At 42.6% G+C, this 19,874-nt stretch overlaps 1 protein-coding gene across 3 annotated transcripts in view; it reads left to right on the top strand.

Moving 5' to 3' along the window:
• kcnd3 (potassium voltage-gated channel, Shal-related subfamily, member 3) overlaps nt 1-19,874 on the top strand; it is a 374,364-nt gene that overhangs the window by 335,506 nt on the left and 18,984 nt on the right. For all 3 annotated transcript variants that reach the window (XM_048552842.2, XM_048552841.2, XM_048552840.2), the window contains 2 exons: nt 3,919-4,017; nt 10,890-10,949. In XM_048552842.2, the coding sequence (XP_048408799.1) occupies nt 3,919-4,017; nt 10,890-10,949 (159 nt within the window). The remainder of the gene's footprint in view (nt 1-3,918; nt 4,018-10,889; nt 10,950-19,874) is intronic.

The following is a 19,874-nucleotide window of genomic DNA, read 5'->3' as shown; positions in this document are numbered from 1 at the left end:
GACAATTATCAATCGGGAAAAATATTGACAACTAGACCGTGAGAAGAATATGAGTGTAATAATTAGGAGCTGATGTAGGCCATTCAGCCCATCAATTCATTCCACCATTGATTATAACAGATGATTGAATACTTCAATGCCTTTTACAATGCACATTATCCCCCATACACCATAAATGACCTGATGGTACAGTAAGGAGATCTGGCCCACAAAGTATCATTAACACCCATATCTACGAGAAAGAAGTAATTGTTATACGTAGAGATGATGAAACTGCAGATGCTGGAATTGAAGCTAGACAAACAGGAGGCTGGAAGAACACAGCAGGCCAGGCAGCATCTGGAGGAAAGGAACAGTCAACGTTTCGGGTGTTCCCCTTCTTATACCCAAAATGTTGGCTGCTCCTTTCCTCCAACTGGTATGTGTAGCTTAAGGGTAACCACTCCATTGGGTAAAGAGTCAGGGACTCCATAAGATACCACAGGAATTGAACGCATATTGTTGTCTTTATTGTATACCATATCCTACTTATCTGCCAACTGAGCTAACCAATGAAGCCCAACCCAACTACACACCAGGAGCACCCCATGAGTCAGCCATTTGGTCCCTTCAGGCTTCCCTGCCAGTCCATAAGATCATGGCTGATCTGTTTATGCTTTGAATTTCACATTCCCAACAATCCTGGATAGGTTTTGACTCCAGAGCCTAACAATAGTCAATCTCCTTCCACCTTAAAGAAAATGCTTCTATTTCTATCTACTTTATCCCAACCCCTCAGGTTTATTTGAAATCACAAGCATAAGGATGGGGGGTCTTCAGTTACTTGGAAAGGTTGGAGAAGTCAGGACTGTATTAAAATTATGAAGGGAATAGATAAGAGAGAAGCAGGAAGGTTGTTTCCACAAGTAGGTTAAAATAGAACTAGGGGGCATAACATCAAAATAAGGGTTAGCAGATTTAGGACTAAATTGAGGAGTAGCCTCTCCACTCAAAAGGTTGTGAATCTGTGGAATTCCCTGCCAATAGTGAAGCAATTGAGTCTGTCTTATTTTCTGTTTTTAAAACAGAGATAGATAGATTTTTGAGCAGTAAAGGAATTAAGGATTATGGTGACCGGGCGGGTAAGTGGAGCTGTGTCCATGAAAAGATCAGCTGCGATCTAATTTCATAAAAGAATAAGGAATAAAAGAATGACAAAAGTAAGATTAGGCCCAATCAAGGATAGTAGTGGTAAGTTGTGTGTGGAGTCAGATGAGATAGGGGAAGCGCTAAATGAATATTTTTCAACAGTATTCACTCTAGAAATGATTCTGGCAATGTTGTCGAGGTGAATACTGAGATACAGGCTACTAGGCTCGGTGGGATTGAGGTTCACAAGGAAGAGGTATTAGAACTCCTTCAGAAGGTGAAGATAGATAAGCCCCCTGGGCCGAATGGGATTTATCCTCGGATCCTCTGGGAAGCCAGGAAGGAGATTGCCGAGCCTTTGGCATTGATCATTAACTCGTCATTGTCTACAGGAATAGTGCCAGATGACTGGAGGATAGCAAATGTGGTTCCCCTGTTCAAGATGGGGAGTAGAGACAACCCTGGTAATTATAGACCAGTAAGCCTTACCTCAGTTGTTGGTAAAGTGTTGGAAAAGGTTATAAGGGATAGGATTTACAATCATCTAGAAAAGAAAAAATTGATTAGGGATAGTCAGCACAGTTTTGTGAAGGGAAGGTCGTGCCTCACAAACCTCATTGAGTTCTTTGAGAAGGTGACCAAACAGGTAGATGAGAGTAAACCGGTTGATGTGGTATATACGGATTTCAGCAAGGCGTTCGATAAGGTTCCCCACAATAGGCTATTGTACAAAATGTGGAGGAATGGGATTGTGGGAGATATAGCAGTTTGGATCGGAAATTGGCTTGCTGAAAGAAGACAGAGGGTGGTAGTTGATAGGAAATGTTCATCCTGGAGACCAGTTACTAGTGGTGTACTGCAAGGGTCGGTGTTGGGTCCACTGCTGTCTGACATTTTTATAAATGACCTGGATGAGGGCGTAGAAGGATGGGTTAGTAAATTTGCAGACGACACTAAGGTCGGTGGAGTTGTGGATAGTGACGAAGGATGCTATAGGCTGCAGAGAGACATAGATAAGCTGCAGAGCTGGGCTGAGAGGTGGCAAATGGAGTTTAATCCAGACAAGTGTGAGGTGATGCACTTTGGTAGGAGTAACCAGAAGGCAAAATACAGGGCTAATGGTAAGATTCTTAGTCGTGTAGATGAGCAGAGAGATCTCGGTGTCCATGTACACAGATCCTTGAAAGTTGCCACCCAGGTTGACAGGGCTGTTCAGAAGGCATACAGGCTTACCTTTTATTAATAAAGGGATCAAGTTCCGGAACCAAGAGGTTATGCTGCAGCTGTACAAAACTCTGGTGCGGCCGCACTTGGAGTATTGCGTACAGTTCTGGTCACCACATTATAAGAAGGATGTGGAAGCTTTGGAAAGGGTGCAGAGGAGATTTACTAGGATGTTGCCTGGTATGGAGGGAATGTCTTACGAGGAAAGGCTGAGGGACTTGAGGCTGTTTTCATTAGAGAGAAGAAGGTTGAGAGGTGACTTAATTGAAACATATAAAATAATCAGAGGGTTAGATAGGGTGGATAGGGAGAGCCTTTTTCCTGGGATGGTGACGGCGAGCACGAGGGGGTATAGCTTTAAATTGAGGGGTGAAAGATATAGGACAGATGTCAGAGGTAGTTTCTTTATTTAGAGGGTAGTAAGGGAATGGAACACTTTTCCTGCAACGGTAGTAGATTCACCAACTTTAGGTACTTTTAAGGCATTATTGGATAAGCATATGGACGTACGTGGAATAGTGTAAGTTAGATGGGCTTGAGATCGGTATGACAGGTCGGCACAACATCGAGGGCCGAAGGGCCTGTACTGTGCTGTAATGTTCTATGTTCTATGAATGGCAGGGCAGCCTCGAGGGGGCTGGATGGCCTACTCCTGCTCCTAGTTCTTATGTTCTTATATTTTCCTGGGAGAAGAGAAGGCTGGGAGGAGATTTCTAAAGTCATATGACACCAGGTTATAGCCGAACAGATTGATTTGAAATGACATGCTTTCGTAGGGCTGGTCCTTTGTCAGATGAAGTGACAAAGGAGCAGCTCTCAGAAAGCTTGTGATTTCAAATAAAACTGTTGACAATAACCTGGTGTCATGTGATTTCTGATCTTGTCCACCCTGATCCAACACCAGCACCTTCACATCAGAGAGGAAATTTGACAGACGTGTTCAAAATTATGAGTGGTCTGGACAGGGAAGACAGAAAGAAATTTCTCCCTTAGCGCAAGGGCCAAGAATCAGAGGACATTGGTTTGAAAGTGAATGGTGGAAGAACCAAAGATGACCTGGGGAGAACCTTATATATTTTGTGCTTCATATGCTTCAGATCTATGATTCGCTACCGGAGACTGTCAAGGAGGTAGATTCAACCAGGGCTTTTACAAAAGAAGACAAAAACTGAAATTGCCAGCAAAACTCAAAAGGTCTGGCACTATTTGTGGGGAGAAAAGGTTAACTTTTCGAGTCCAGAGTTCTCTTCATTAGAACTCCAAATACTGTTTTCTCTCTCAGCATGCAGCCAGACCTGCTGAGTTTCACCAGCAATTTATGATTTTGTTTGAGAACTCTAGCATCCACAGTTCTTTATTTTGTCTTTCTGAAAGGAATTAGATCAATGACTGATGACAAAGGGAAGTTGTCAGGTTTCAGGGAAAGAGCTGTGGAGGGGAGCTGGTTCAATTGCTCTTGGAGAGGGATAACACTGGTTCAGTGGGACTGAGTGGCCTCTTTCTGTAAACAATAGCATTGATTTCAAATGTAATACAAACTGATTCTTTATGTTACTGTCTTTCCAGGACTCGAGTGATAAGGAGCAGCAGCAATCTCTGAACAAACCTGGCTCAGCTGTGGCCAGACAGCATCACCATCTGCTCCATTGCTTAGAGAGAACAACTGTAAGTCAACAGTCCCTTCAACTCCCTTGTGCAGGTGCAGCTGAACACATGCTGTAGAAGTTTGCCTTTGGGACTCCAGTAAAAAATGTATAGACTCTTGTTTAGCATTCCTACCTGCCAGCATTGCTTCTGAATGTTCCCTGGAGTCATGTCCGTGGAAAATAAAGTCTAAAACAGAAAACCTGCGTTCTTGTCTGTCGACCACACAGGCAGGTGATATGCAATCTTCAACCTCACTCAGCACAGCCACTTTAAGATTTGGGAAATGTTCAACCGTCACTTTAATGCTCAAAGTCTCTCAGTCTGGCATCTGACTCAATTAGGAGCCCACCTCCCAGCTTTAACCGAAGTGGTTACTTTCTCTGTCCTCTTTGCTTGCTATTTAACATCTGGTTTGAGATCCTGGCAAGGAGAAGCAGGTTTGATGAGGGAGCTGGACGTCTCTTACATCCTGGGAATTTCTGGGAATTTTGCAACTCCTCCATCAAAATCTATCTGACAATCCATTCCCACTCTCAATCTGTACAGAATTGAACAAACCTGTCACAAAACCCAGGATGAATTTGTTACCAGCAAATGGACCTGGGTCACATCTTCTTACCTTTTACATTTTATTTAGAGAAGTCCAAATCCATGTCTAGTTTTCCAGGAAATACTCTGGGCCAAAGGATTTTAGAGAGACATAGGAAGTGGCCAAGCTAACAAGTTCTATCCCCCTCCTCTGAAGGTGTTGAATCCTTCTGGGCTCTAAACCTACTGATACTATAGTCCGTTCCTATGCCTCCATTAAGAGACCAACTCTCTGGTAGTCCTTCAAAGCTAGGAGGACACAGAGTTAACACAACGTGGAGCTGGAGGAGCATAGTGGGCCAGGCAGCATCAGAGGAGCAGGAAAGCAGATATTTCAGGTCAGGACCCTTTCTTCAGAAATGGGGGAGGGGGAAGGGAGCCCTGAAATAAATAGAGAGAGGAGGGTTGGACCTAGGGAAGGTAAGTGGGATGGCGATAGGTGAGTGCAGGTAGGCAGTGGTGGGGATTGGACTTTACCAGTTTCAAAATCTATGCACCCCCTGGTCTCATCCATGACCAACCCTGCCTCTCATCCCTGCCCCCTTGACCTGATACAACCTGTCCATCTTCTCTCCCGCCTATCCTCTCCTCCCACTTCACTGACCAATCCCCACCACTGCCTACCTGCAAAAACCAATCACAAACCCGCCTACCTTCCCTAGCCCCACCCCTCCTCTGTCTATTTATTTCAGGGCTCCCTTCCCCCTCCCCCATTTCTAAAGAAGGGTGCCAACCTGAAACGTCAGCTTTCCTGCTCCTCTGATGCTGCCTGGCCAGCTGCGTTCCTCCAGCTCCACACTGTGCTATCTCTGGTTCCAGCATCAGCAGTTCTTACTCTCTCTGAGGACACAAAGCTAAGTCTATGGAAGAGCTTGCATGTGGAGTCTTTTACCATGGGATGGCTATTCCACTGCAGCTACTACTCCATTCAGACTGAACACACTCTCCCACTGTCACTGCCCACCCTGGGGGCTTTGGGTTTAGAAATCAATAACCTACTTGTTTGACCATGCTATGACCATGACCATGTTTCCCCTTCACCCAATTTGGGACTCAATCCCAAACTTCGGGCTAGATACAGAAAAGCTATCATTTGTGTCACACGTCACAGGGGTACTGACTAGCTATTGAACACGTGGGCCATCACATTGAAGTCCAAACCCGTCCCCACCCCAACAGGCTGTTTTCCAATGAGAAATGCCAGATCAGAAGATCCACAAAGGCAGAGAACAGAAACCCCATGTTCAAACTGTTACAGCCACCAAGGGGGAGCAGATATAAAGCTAAATAAACGGGCTTTGGGGCAGAAAGCAGGAGAAATGTAGGGTTTGTGGTGAAATGACTCACTGAGTTAGTGATTAAAGCAGAGATCACAAGAAAGTCTAAGAATGGCTTAGAGAAGTGGTTGAAGTAAATGGGAGCACAGTGATATGGAACAAGATGAGACAACTGATTCAAACATAATTCTTCTAGAGGGTAAATATCAATAGGCCTAGCTCATTGCATATGGTACAAATCCTATTTAATTCCCAGTTTACCTTCTCTCCAGACAAGAACTGTGCATGGCAAACCCCCAATCCAGCCAAACTGATTGATTCTGCACAAAGCACCTTTACTCAAAAACAGTGAGCAGAAATAAGTTGACCTGGCAGGGTAGAGACTAAGATCCAGAAGGCCATTCTCCCAGAACAAAGCTGTTCTTCAGGTATTGTACTTCGGGTAGGCTGATGCCTGCAACATCCCCAGGTGCGAATACTCGACTGCGACATTGGTGGTACTGGGAGACTGTGTGTTCTATAGAAATACCGGCAAATGGGATCGGGTCAGGGTGGGATGCCTGGTCTGTACAGATGAGTTGGACTGAAGGGTCTGTTTCCATGCTGTATAACCCTTATGATTTTTTGATCAAAGCCTAAATGATTCATTCCAGATACACTTCTGACAGGTTCAGAATTTCAGGCATTGGCATTTCCTATTTCTTTTTTTTAATTCACAGAAATGTGGGTATCGCTGGCTAGGCCAGCATTTGGTGGCCATTCCATATTGCACTGGAGGAGGTGGTGGTTGAAATAATTCCACAGAGGCCGGTGTCCCATCACCAAGTGACCCTTTATTTACGCATGGACAGTCATTGACACTGACCCAGCTCCCTCAGAGCCAGCTCTCAGAGTGAGCAGAATGTCTGGCACTCCTGTTCCTATCTGTCAGCCAGGGCTCACTCATAGGACCAGATTTACAACACCAATCAGGTTACTCATATTCAATGAAACCCACTTGGCTGACCTTGCTACACTCACTGCAGTGGGGAGCTGCCTTCATGAACCGCTGGAGTCCATTGTGGGATTGATAGGCTCACAATGTGGATACGATGGGAGTTCCAAGATTATAACCCAATGAATGATGATAGATTTCCAAGTTGAGATGGTGTGTGGGTTCGAGAGGGACTTTGTAGGAACTTGGTGTACCCTGAGAAGAGTTGATGCCATTTTCTTTAAAACAGATGCTGAAAGCAAATGTAATGCTCCAAATCCTCAGACACTGGAAAAGATGCTATCAAAACTGAAGTTCAAACAGAACTGTAAGAGTAGCGGCTAGACTCAATCAGGCTCACTATTCCCTTGGAAAATGTTTAAATTGTGTCTCCTCTGTGGAATTGTGGTAATTCCAGTCGCATCGATGTGAATCAAAGACTCTATTGATGACCAGCTATAGAGATTAACACCTCTAAATGTGCTGCGATAGATTAGGTCCTACAAATTAACGTATTTAACACATTAACAATGCTGAACTCCTTCTGGGTTGTGTAAATATTCAGTAGTGTCAGGCTGTGGTGAGATGTAACATTCAAATGGTGAAAAGGAGAAAGCACAGGGAGAACAAATCCTTTTCAAACTCATCACAACCCTCTGTTCATTTAATTCCATATACTCTCATTTCAAGTGGCTTCATTTACAGAGATTTTCAAACCTTTGGCAATAAACTCTCATGTTGGTGTTGTTTACTCTGCTTTCTTCAGCTTAATAGATAACTGAAAAATGTTAATCATGGACTAATTTTTAAACTGTAAGCCGTACAAGTGAAATTCCACAAAGTGATGTTAGCAAATGGGGAAGGGGGCATTATAGGAACTCCTGAACAAAAGCAGAAGTTTCTAGAAAATTCGGCAGGTCTGGCAGCATCTGCGGAAGAGCATACAGAGTTAAAGCTTCAGGTCTGGTGACCCTTCCTCACCGGACCCAAAACGTTAACTCTGTTTTCGCCTTCACTGATGCTGCCAGACCTGCTGAGCTTTCCCAGCAACTTTGTTTTTGTTCTTTATTTGCAGCGTCCGCAGCTTTTTTGGTTTTTATAGGAAATCCAGACTCCAGGTCTTTTAATTGTTTCATTACATCCCTCATGTTAAGTTTCACTAAAATAATCTCCCTCCAACATCTCTCCTGTGTTCTACTTAAGCCATGAAGGTTTGAAGGTCCCATGCTGCACTGTTGGCTAATCTTGTCAAATGAGGTGCTAGGGCTGGCAGGTTGACTGCAAGGCCCCCACAGATGACATTAGGGGTACTCTTTCATTAGAGACACAGAGACTGATGGTGAGTTTATCTGATTCAGGCACAGGAAGAGGTTGGGAATGTGAAACCTTCACAGTAACCTCAGCTGGTGCAGGAACTAATGGGTTAGTGTTAAGAAAGAAAATAACCCAACATCACCACACGCCAGGTGTAGAATGGGTGCAAAAGTGTGGGCACATGTGTGAGTTTGTGAGCACACGTAAGTGTTAAGTGGAAGAGAATATCACTGGTTTGAGGAGACTGTCATGTCCCTACCTCTGAGCCAGGAGAGCTCAGTTTGTAATAATATCTCTGAACAGGTTGATTTAAAAAAAAATTACGACCGTCTTGGAGAGAAAATGAGTTGCTGGTCCTGACAACTTCCCAGCTGAAGGAGTATGTGTCCCTATGCAGAGACACACGTGCATGTGTATAGATGTTTCCATGTGAATTTCTGTGGTGCAATTAACTTTTATACCCAATTATATCTGAAGCAGAAAGTCCTAGAATTATGAAGACAGGTATTTGCAAATGCAGTGGGATATTGTCATATCTAATAGTCTTGGGGCTGTCAAAAGTGTTGAACAGATAAATTGCCCAATACTTTTTAGCGAGCCATTTGTGGGGACTGTGTAGCGCTTTATGAATATATTCTCATCACATGCATTTGCAGAAATACACGCTTGCGCTTATCGCCATGTGTGTATCAATGTGCATTTTTGTGCCTGTGTGCAGAATGGAACAGAGCAACATTGAGCTGGGCTGTGGGGTCTCTCAGTCACAAGTAAATGAGCCTTTTTGGAGTAAGGTGTTGAAAATTGGAGTTGGCTCCTGAGTCAAGACTAATCAAGAAGTGGGGACAGGATTAGGAAAAAATTCAACAGCAAGGTATTAACATGCACAGCACTGTGACTTCTGCTCTGTTCAGTTGTGGGTGTTGTCTGCATAATGTGATTCTCACTTATAAACGATTGAAGCCCATCTTCTGTAATAGGATGAGATAGATTGCCAAACAAAATGGATTCAGCATTCTCAAGGGTGGTTGCTATCTCTGGCTAAGTGTCTTCTAATTCATTTTATGTTCTAGTTTAGTTTTAATAAAATTTGTGCACAGCATAAATTGAAAACAAGAGCCACCGAGAATAGCTCAGCATGTTAATGGTGTCCATTAATGCTTATCACACTTGAATATTCTATTGTTCTACACAGTGCCCACAATTTGTTCACTAAAATCATTGGGCAATTTACCTATTCAACCCTTTCAACTGTCCGAAGAATATTAAATGTGGCAATATCCCACTACACTTGCAAATACCTCTCTTCATTTTTCAGGGACTTTCCCACTTATGTGTAATTTAGTATAAAGTAATTTACACATAACAAATGTGAACAATTACTGAACATATATTGCAGCCTGCTATTGTCAGAGCTACAAGCACTAAATTTTTTGCCCTTGTAATGAAGGCACTGGCTGTATTTTGAGTTGCTATGACTGTGGAATTTTTAGCATTCACTGTTATTATACAGTAAAACAGGAAACAACATCTGACTATCATACTTGTGGTATTAATTACAGAAATCCAGATGTTACTATCAGTAACCGTGCTCCTCTGCAAGATATTTTATGTAGCCCTCAGATGTGAGGAATCAATATGAAACTACTGAACTAACGTGAACTCTCAATTTCCGTTTGCACTTTCTGAAAAAAACCTTTGAAAACATTTCCGAAGAAGGGTCCTGGCTTGTAACATCGGCTTTCCTGTTTCTCTGGTGCTGCCTGGCTTGCTGTGTTCCTCCAGCTCTACACTTTTGTTACCTTGAAAAGATTATGCATCACTGTAGTTTAATGATGCAGTACACAATGTTCCTTCTACTTGATGCACACATCTTGGTGTTGCATTGCATGGTCCTTAGAAATTATACACAATTGTACATGTGTACACTGTTAAGGAGATGAGGTTTGTGCCCAGCATCCTCTCAGTGCAACACATTCTGATTGCAGTGCAACAATATTCCCAGCAGCTTAGAGGAAACATTGGTTCCAGGTCCTAATTACTTACAAACAACCCCTCCTGGCCCAAAGAAATTGATTTTTATGTTAATGGAGTGCCAAATCTCTCCAGTCCATTATTATTTTAAAAGTATTTTTGAAAGATATTTTGTCATTTGCCTTAGTCCCACACACATGTCAATCTTCATTTCACTCTCTGTAAAAATTTAAAAAGTGAATAATCAAGCCTGATTGTTATTTGCTAGTCTCTTCTCTTTGAGAATTGGCAGCTCATCCTATTTACTGGGCTGACTCGAATGAAGTCAAGGAAAACAAGTCACTCCACAAAGACAACTTAAGCACAAAATCCAACATAGGTACAGATACAGTGTTTAAAATTCATCTGGATAATTTCATGAATAGGAACGTTTTGGAGGGATATGGGCCAAGTGCAGGCAGGTGGGACTAATTTAGTTTGGAAATATGGCTGCTATGGACGGGTTGGACCGAAGGCTCTGCTTCCATGCTGTATGACTGTATAAAAACCTATAATTTAAAGTCACAGCATTTATTTCATGGACAATATTATGACACCTGTATCTGGATAGATTAGTACAGACTGCAACTGAGATTGAGGTTCAAATTAAAGAATATTATCATAACCTGTACCAACTCCAATCTCCATTGCTACAATGAACAAGATCCATTAAGATCAATACTTGAAATTCATAGCTGCTTTTATTTGGTCTTCTCTTGGTCCTACAGGGACTGTCTTACCTGTTGGATGATCCCCTTCTATCTATCCGAACGTCTGCTTCAACCAAAGTAAGTCTCTTCCTTTTCTCATTTACAGCAAAGTGTAAGAATTCAAATGTCATCTCCCCATCAGACTAGCTTCATGAACATTTGGTAATTTTATCACTTACTTTCATTTTGATCTCTGTGATTTTGGTCACTGCACTGATGTGTGACGTTATCGAAATCAATCTGTTGAGGCACTCAGCTCACTGTGCCTTCATTACCTCACTTAAAATAATTGGAATTAATATGAGAAATCATGTAGGGGTACACTCTACCCTCCATACACACTCTACCCTCCATACACACTCTACCCTCCATACACTCTACCCTCCATACACTCTACCCTCCATACACTCTATCCTCTATACACACTCTACCCTCCATACACTCTATCCTCTATACACTCTACCCTCCATACACTCTACCCTCCATACACTCTATCCTCTATACACTCTACACTATATACACTCTATCCTCTATACACTCTACCCTATATACACTCTACCCTCTATACACACTCTACCCTCCATACACTCTACCCTCCATACACACTCTACCCTCCATACACACTCTACCCTCCATACACTCTACCCTATATACACTCTACCCTCTATACACTCTACCCTCCATACACTCTACCCTCCATACACTCTACCCTCCATACACACTCTACCCTCCATACACTCTACCCTCCATACACACTCTACCCTCCATACACACTCTACCCTCCATACACTCTACCCTATATACACTCTATCCTCTATACACTCTACCCTATATACACTCTACCCTCTATACACACTCTACCCTCCATACACTCTACCCTCCATACACACTCTACCCTCCATACACACTCTACCCTCCATACACTCTACCCTATATACACTCTACCCTCTATACACTCTACCCTCCATACACTCTACCCTCCATACACACTCTACCCTCCATACACACTCTACCCTCCATACACTCTACCCTCCATACACACTCTACCCTCCATACACACTCTACCCTCCATACACTCTACCCTATATACACTCTACCCTCTATACACTCTACCCTCCATACACACTCTACCCTCCATACACTCTACCCTCCATACACTCTACCCTCCATACACACTCTACCCTCCATACAAACTCTACCCTCCATACACTCTACCCTCCATACACACTCTACCCTCCATACACACTCTACCCTCCATACACTCTACCCTATATACACTCTACCCTCTATACACTCTACCCTCCATACACACTCTACCCTCCATACACACTCTACCCTCCATACACTCTACCCTATATACACTCTACCCTCTATACACTCTACCCTCCATACACACTCTACCCTCCATACACACTCTACCCTCCATACACTCTACCCTCCATACACTCTACCCTATATACACTCTACCCTCTATACACTCTACCCTCCATACACACTCTACCCTCCATACACTCTACCCTCCATACACTCTACCCTATATACACTCTACCCTCTATACACTCTACCCTCCATACACACTCTACCCTCCATACACACTCTACCCTCCATACACTCTACCCTATATACACTCTACCCTCTATACACTCTACCCTCCATACACACTCTACCCTCCATACACACTCTACCCTCTATACACTCTACCCTATATACACTCTACCCTCTATACACTCTACCCTCTATACACTCTATCCTCTATACACTCTACCCTATATACACTCTACCCTCCATACACTCTACCCTCCATACACTCTACCCTATATACACTCTACCCTCCATACACTCTACCCTCCATACACACTCTACCCTCCATACACTCTACCCTCCATACACTCTACCCTCCATACACTCTATCCTCTATACACTCTATCCTCTATACACTCTACCCTATATACACTCTACCCTCCATACACTCTACCCTCCATACACTCTACCCTATATACACTCTACCCTCCATACACTCTACCCTCCATACACTCTACCCTATATACACTCTACCCTCCATACACTCTACCCTCCATACACTCTACCCTATATACACTCTACCCTCCATTCACTCTACCCTCCATACACTCTACCCCCCATACACTCTACCCTCTATAAACTCTACCCTATATACACTCTACCCTCCATACACTCTACCCTATATACACTCTACCCTATATACACTCTACCCTATATACACTCTACCCTCTATACACTCTACCCTATATACACTCTACCCTATATACACTCTACCCTCCATACACTCTACCCTATATACACTCTACCCTCCATACACTCTACCCTCCATACACTCTACCCTATATACACTCTACCCTCTATACACTCTACCCTCTATACACTCTACCCTATATACACTCTACCCTCCATACACTCTACCCTCCATACACTCTATCCTCTATACACTCTACCCTCTATACACTCTACCCTATATACACTCTACCCTCCATACACTCTACCCTCTATACACTCTACCCTATACACACTCTACCCTATATACACTCTACCCTATATACACTCTACCCTCTATACACTCTACCCTCTATACACTCTACCCTCCATACACTCTACCCTCCATACACTCTACCCTATATACACTCTACCCTCCATACACTCTACCCTCCATACACTCTACCCTATATACACTCTACCGTCTATACACTCTACCTTATACACACTCTACCCTCTATACACCCTACCCTATATACACTCTACCCTATATACACTCTACCCTCCATACACTCTACCCTCTATACACTCTACCCCATACACACTCTACCCTACATACACTCTAACCTATATACACTCTACCCTATATACACACTCTACCCTCTATACACTCTACCCTCTATACACTCTGTCCTCCATACACTCTACCCTATATACACTCTACCCTATATACACTCTACCCTCTATACACTCTACCCTATATACACTCTACCCTATATTCACTCTACCCTCTATACACTCTACCCTATATACACTCTACCCTCTATACACTCTACCCTATATACACACTCTACCCTCTATACACTCTACCCTATATACACTCTACCCTATATACACTCTACCCTATACACACTCTACCCTCTATACACTCTACCCTATATACACTCTACCCTCTATACACTCTACCCTCTATACACTCTACCCTATATACACTCTACCCTATACACACTCTACCCTCTATACACTCCACCCTACGTACACTCTACCCTCTCTACACTCTACCCTATATACACTCTACCCTATACACACTCTACCCTCTATACACTCTACCCTATAAAAATAACAATTTGCTTTTGCATACACCTTTACAATGTAGCATGTCCTGCAGCACTTCATAGGGGCAGGTGTCCAAAAAGATTGCACCACATTAGGTGTTTATAAGATGGAGGACTGAAGTGTTGTGTTATATGGAGCAGCTAACAGGGACACGAAAGAGAGACGGTAGGTTTATGGATGGGATTCCAGAACTTGGCAGTGGAAGTCACATCTGCAAATTGTGAAATTATTTAAATTAGAGGCTTACAAGAAACTAGGATTGGAAGAGCACAGAGATCTCAGAAGATTATACGGGAGCTGATACCTGTGGAACTGTACCCAAACACTTTAGCAAACTAACAGAGAGTGAGAGAGAAAGCAGGAGACTGTAGTTTGATAACAATAGAGATGAGCAAGGACAGAACTTTCAATACATCTGACAAGGAGTCATATATTTCTGCTGAAAAATGTCATGCTTTAATGAACAATCGAAGAGCGTCACATTTTTTCTCTGTATGAAATGTCTTCAATTTTTCAAGAGAATGGAGACCCAAGGCTTTATCAGTAATTCACTGTTTTACTATGAAGAGAAAACAAAGCCCTTATTAACACAAATCATCATTTGCCGTATTTTTGCAACGAATGAATGATCTGGAGCATGCTATGAATTCAGCTGTCCTCCTTTTGTTCATTGTTGACACAAGAGCATCATCAGCAAGGCCAGCTTTTATTGCCAATCCTGTAATTGCTTTTTAGAAGTTGGTGATGATCTGCCTTCTTTAACAGCTGCAGGCCATGTGTTATACTCCGTGTATTAAATGTATTTAAGCAGAATTCAAGTCCACACTTTTATGGGAGTTTTATTTCAATTGCCCATGCTCCATAAAGCTCGAATCCCACTGAATATTAGCTCGCTGTATTCATACACCCAACTTAAACCCAGTTAATTCTTAATTACTATATCTATCACCTATCCTCTCATTCCATTAAATCTCAGGGATTCTTCCTGACCATATTAGATGTTAATACTTGGGGTATAAAGGCGTCTAGTATAGAGAAGGCATGGCGGTTCAGTGGTTAGCACTGCTGCCTTAGAGAACCAGGGGCCTGGATTCCATTCTAGCCTTCGGTGATTGTGTGGAATTTTCATATTCTCCCTGTGTCTATGTGTATTTCCTTTGGGTGCACAAGTTTCCTCCTGTGGTCCACAGGTGTGCAGGTCAGGTGGATTGGTCATGGGAAATTTCCCATTGTATCCAGGGAGGTGCAGACTAGATAGATCAGCCGTGGCAAATGCAGGGTTACAGGAATGGGGTGGGGTGCTGTTTGGAAAGTTGGTGCGGATTCAATGGGCCAAATGGCCTGCTTCCACACTGTAGGGATTCTATGACATCCGTGAAGCTGTTAGGAATGGAATTCTAGGATTTTGATCCAGCAACAGTGAAGGAACAGCAAATATATGTTTCAAGAAAAGACAGTGTGTGATTTTTAGGAGAACCTGCAGGAGGTGGTGTTCCCCTGCATCTTTTGCCCTTGTCCTTCTAGCTGGTAAAGATTATAGGTTTAGAAGATACTCTTGAAGGAACCTTGGTGAGTTGTTGCAGTGCATCTTGTACATTTCACCAGCAATAAAGGTGGTGGATGAAATAGTGGTTGGAACAAAACGTTGTTTCCATTTCTATGTGGATGACAAAATGAGCGCTAGATGAAAAACTTCAACAGTTTTTTGGCAAGACTCAACCTCATTTCCCCTTGCTCTTTCACTGTAGTCCTGTATTTTGTTTCCCTTTAAATATTTGTTTTCCATTTCCCTTTTGAAAGCCGCTATTAGCTCTTCTTTCACCATCCTTTCAGGCCACGCCAAACAACACACTCAAACAAAAATCCTCAACTAACACAGAAAATGCTGGAGAAACTCAACAGATCTGTGGAGAGAGAAAACCAGAGTTAATGTGTCAAGTGTTAGTGTGTTAAGGGAATGTGATAGCCTAGTGGTATTGTCACTGGACTGTTAATCCAGCGACCCAGATAGTGTTCTGGAGACCCACGTTCAAATCCTGCCTCGGCAGATGGTAGAATTTGAATTCAATACATATTTGGAATTAAAAGTCTAATGATGACTATGAGTCCGTTGGGCAAAAAAACCATCTGGTTCATTAATGATCTCTAGGGAAGAAAACTACCATCCTTACCTGGTCTGGCCTACATGTGACTCCAGACCCACAGCAATGTGGTTGACTCTTAACGCCCCTCTGGGCAATTAGGGACAGGCACTAAATGCTGCCTGGCCAGCAATGACCTCATCGTGTGAGTGATTAAAGAGAAAAGTCCAGTCTGATTCTTCTTCAGAAAATTCCTGATGTTTCCTTAGCTAATTACCTTAACCCTGTGTCCTCTCTGATGAAGGGTCTAGGCCCTAAACGTCAGCTTTTGTGCTCCTGAGATGCTGCTTAGCATGCTGTGTTCATCCAGCTCCACACTTTGTTATCTTGGATTCTCCAGCATCTGCAGTTCCCATTATCTCTTCTGGTTATCGGCCTGGTTACCAAAGGAAACAGTCTCCTTTTGAAAAATTCTGACAAACCTCTGTCATATAAAATAATCAGAGGGTTAGATAGGGTGGATAGGGAGAGCCTTTTTCCTAGGATGGTGACGGCGAGCACAAGGGGGCAGAGCTTTAAATTGAGGGGTGAAAGATATAGGACAGATGTCAGAGGTAATTTCTTTACTCAGAGTAGTAAGGGAATGGAACACTTTGCCTGCAACGGTAGTAGATTCGCCAACTTTAGGTACATTTAAGGCGTCATTGGATAAGCATATGGACCTATATGGAATAGTGTAGGTTAGATGGGCTTGAGATCGGTATGACAGGTCAGCACAACATCGAGGGCCGAAGGGCCTCTACTGTGCTGTAATGTTCTATGTTCTATGTTCTATTTTTTTCTTCACAAAGAACAGCTCACCTTTTCTAATTTCTCAATGGAAATGAAGTTCATCATTCCTGGTACCAGTCTCGTGACTATTTTTTTGCACATCAAATGCTGTGCAACAAAATGCAGATTTTGTTGAACTTTCCAAATACAGTAATAAATAAGCATTAAAACTGTTCACTCACTTATATGGGCATACACACAATTACAGAAGCCTGCACACACATATAAACACATCAAACACACAATACATAAAATGCGAATGGATATTTATCCACCAGTGAATACCTATATACAAAATTCCTGTATATCACATCGAATCATACAGCACTGAAAGGGGTCACTGGCCCATGCCAGCTCTCAGAAAGAGCAATCCACTAATTCCCAGCCTCCAACACATTTTCCCTACAACCGTGCAAATTTCTCCTTTTCAAATATTCAGCAAAGTCTTCTTTTGAGTTGAACTTAAATCCACTTCCACCATCTTTTTAGGGTTCTCCCAATTTCTCCCCTTGATTTTGCCAATTGCTTTGAAACACCATAAAGGAGTATGTCCTGAATTATTACAAAGTTTGTAAACTGGAGAACGAATGGTCATAATACTGTAGATATTAAGAAGGTTTTCAGAGAATGGGTAATACATGCAATAACCTGTCTGGTAGAAATTTAGACATTATTTAATAGTCAGTAGACAATAGGTTCAGGGGTAGGCCATTCGGCCCTTTGAGCCAGCACCACCATTCATTATGATCAGAGCTGATCATCCACAATCAGTATCCTGTTCCTGCCTTATCCCCATAACCCTTGATTCCACTATCTTTAAGAGCTCTATCCATCTCTTTCTTGAAAGTATCCAGAGACTTGGCCTCCAGTGCCTTCTGGGGCAGAGCATTCCATATATCCACCATTCTCTGGGTGAAGACGTTTTTCTTCATCTCTGTTCTAAATGTCCTACCCCTTATTTTTAAACTGTGTCCTCTGGTTCTGGACTCACCCATCATTCTTTCTGCCTCCAGAGTGTCCTGCCTCCAGAGTTAAATAGCTTAATATTTGACAGTCAACCCAACAATCTTCCAGTTTATCGACAGATCTGAAAGTGGTCTTTGAAGCCTCTTGTTCTACAATCCCACTTTCTCCAGAAATATATCTGCTCGTACCTCGAAGCCATTCTCTTTGTTTTGGTAATTTTCCACACAGCTGTGTTTGGGGAGATGGGGGTGAAGTGGTAATGCCACTAGACCTAGTAATTCACTAGGCGTAGGCTAATATTCTACAAATAAGGATTCAAATCCCACCATGGCCTCTGGCGTAGTTTAAATTCAATGAATAAATTTGGAGTTGAAAGCTATTCTGCAATGGCAACTATGAAACTATCATTATTAAGAAAAACCATCTGGCTCAATAATGTCCTTCAGGAAAGCAAACTTGCTAATATTATGATAGCAGAGCAGACTCAATGGGCTGAATGGCCTCCGTTTGTTGTGTTTTATGGTATTGACAGGGAGACAGCTGAGAGGTAAGGGAAAAGGCAGGAAATTCAAATTGGGGATTATCAGACCTGCCGTGATCTCATTGATTGTTGGAGCAAGCTCAATGGGTCAAATGACCGACTTCTGTTCCATCACCTCATGGTTTAGCCAACAAGTGATTTCAGACACACAATAATGTGGTTGTTCTTAACAGTGTTGTTTAAAAACACCTACCAAGACACTCCATTCAAGGGAAGTTAGGGATGGGCAATAAATACTGGCTTTGTCAGTGACACCTATATCTCATGAAGTAAAAAAAAATTGTAACCTTCTGCTAGAAATGATTCTGTGAATTCCCTTGTAGGAAGCAAAAACTTTCTAGTGTTTCTATTTCATGTAAAAGCATGAGGAATCCTCCAATAATAATTGAAAATCCTTCATTTAACTATTTCCATAATAGTCGCCAATATTTTTGGTGCTTTTTGTTATTTTTCCCACTCTGGTCATAGGGCCCCAATGATAATAATAAAATGCAACCCAATCCTACACCACTGCATGCATGTCAATCTATTCTGGTACACCTCATCCCAACACAGCCAATCCCGAACAGCCCATTCCATCTTATTCCCTCCCGCCCCGAGCTAACCCATGCCAACATATTACATCTGATCACACACAGCATCCCATGTTTTCCCTCCCCAACTCATCTCAGTCCACTCCAGCCCCACCCCACCATCCGATAGCTCATCCTTTCGAGACCACCTTATGCAACATCCTCCATCCCATCCCAACCCATTCCATTCCCATCCACAATGTACTATTCCTCTTACTCATTTCCAGCTGCCCCACAAGCGATGCCAAAGCTCTCCTCCCTCAATCCTCCATCTCCTTCACTTTCCTAGCTTTTATTACCAGATTACCTGCAAACATGTGCTGTGCAGAGCTGGGAGAGGAACTTACTAGCAGCATCAATCATTCCAAAGACAGGCACAGTGCGCTAGTGGGTCACATAAAGTATGACATTGGTGAGAAAATAGCTTTCAATCTAACTACCACGGGAATTTTTTGACTTCACCAAAGTAACTGTTCTATTTCCAGACATGAATATCCTTTATTCAGATTCAAGTGCAGGATGAATTAAATGGATGCTGTGTTCTGTAGCTCGCTATGTGCCTGAAATAGTTTTTGATTTAAAGGGGCACTCACAAGGATGGGTTCTTCAATGCCAAAGAAAAATATTGCACAAAGTTGAAATAAAAGCAATCAAATCCAGTCATACT

The sequence above is a fragment of the Stegostoma tigrinum genome, chromosome 21, assembly GCF_030684315.1.
Source record: "Stegostoma tigrinum isolate sSteTig4 chromosome 21, sSteTig4.hap1, whole genome shotgun sequence".
Lineage (NCBI taxonomy): Eukaryota > Metazoa > Chordata > Chondrichthyes > Orectolobiformes > Stegostomatidae > Stegostoma > Stegostoma tigrinum.
Note: the sequence above shows the minus strand (reverse complement) of the source record. Positions and strands in the feature narration are given on the sequence as shown.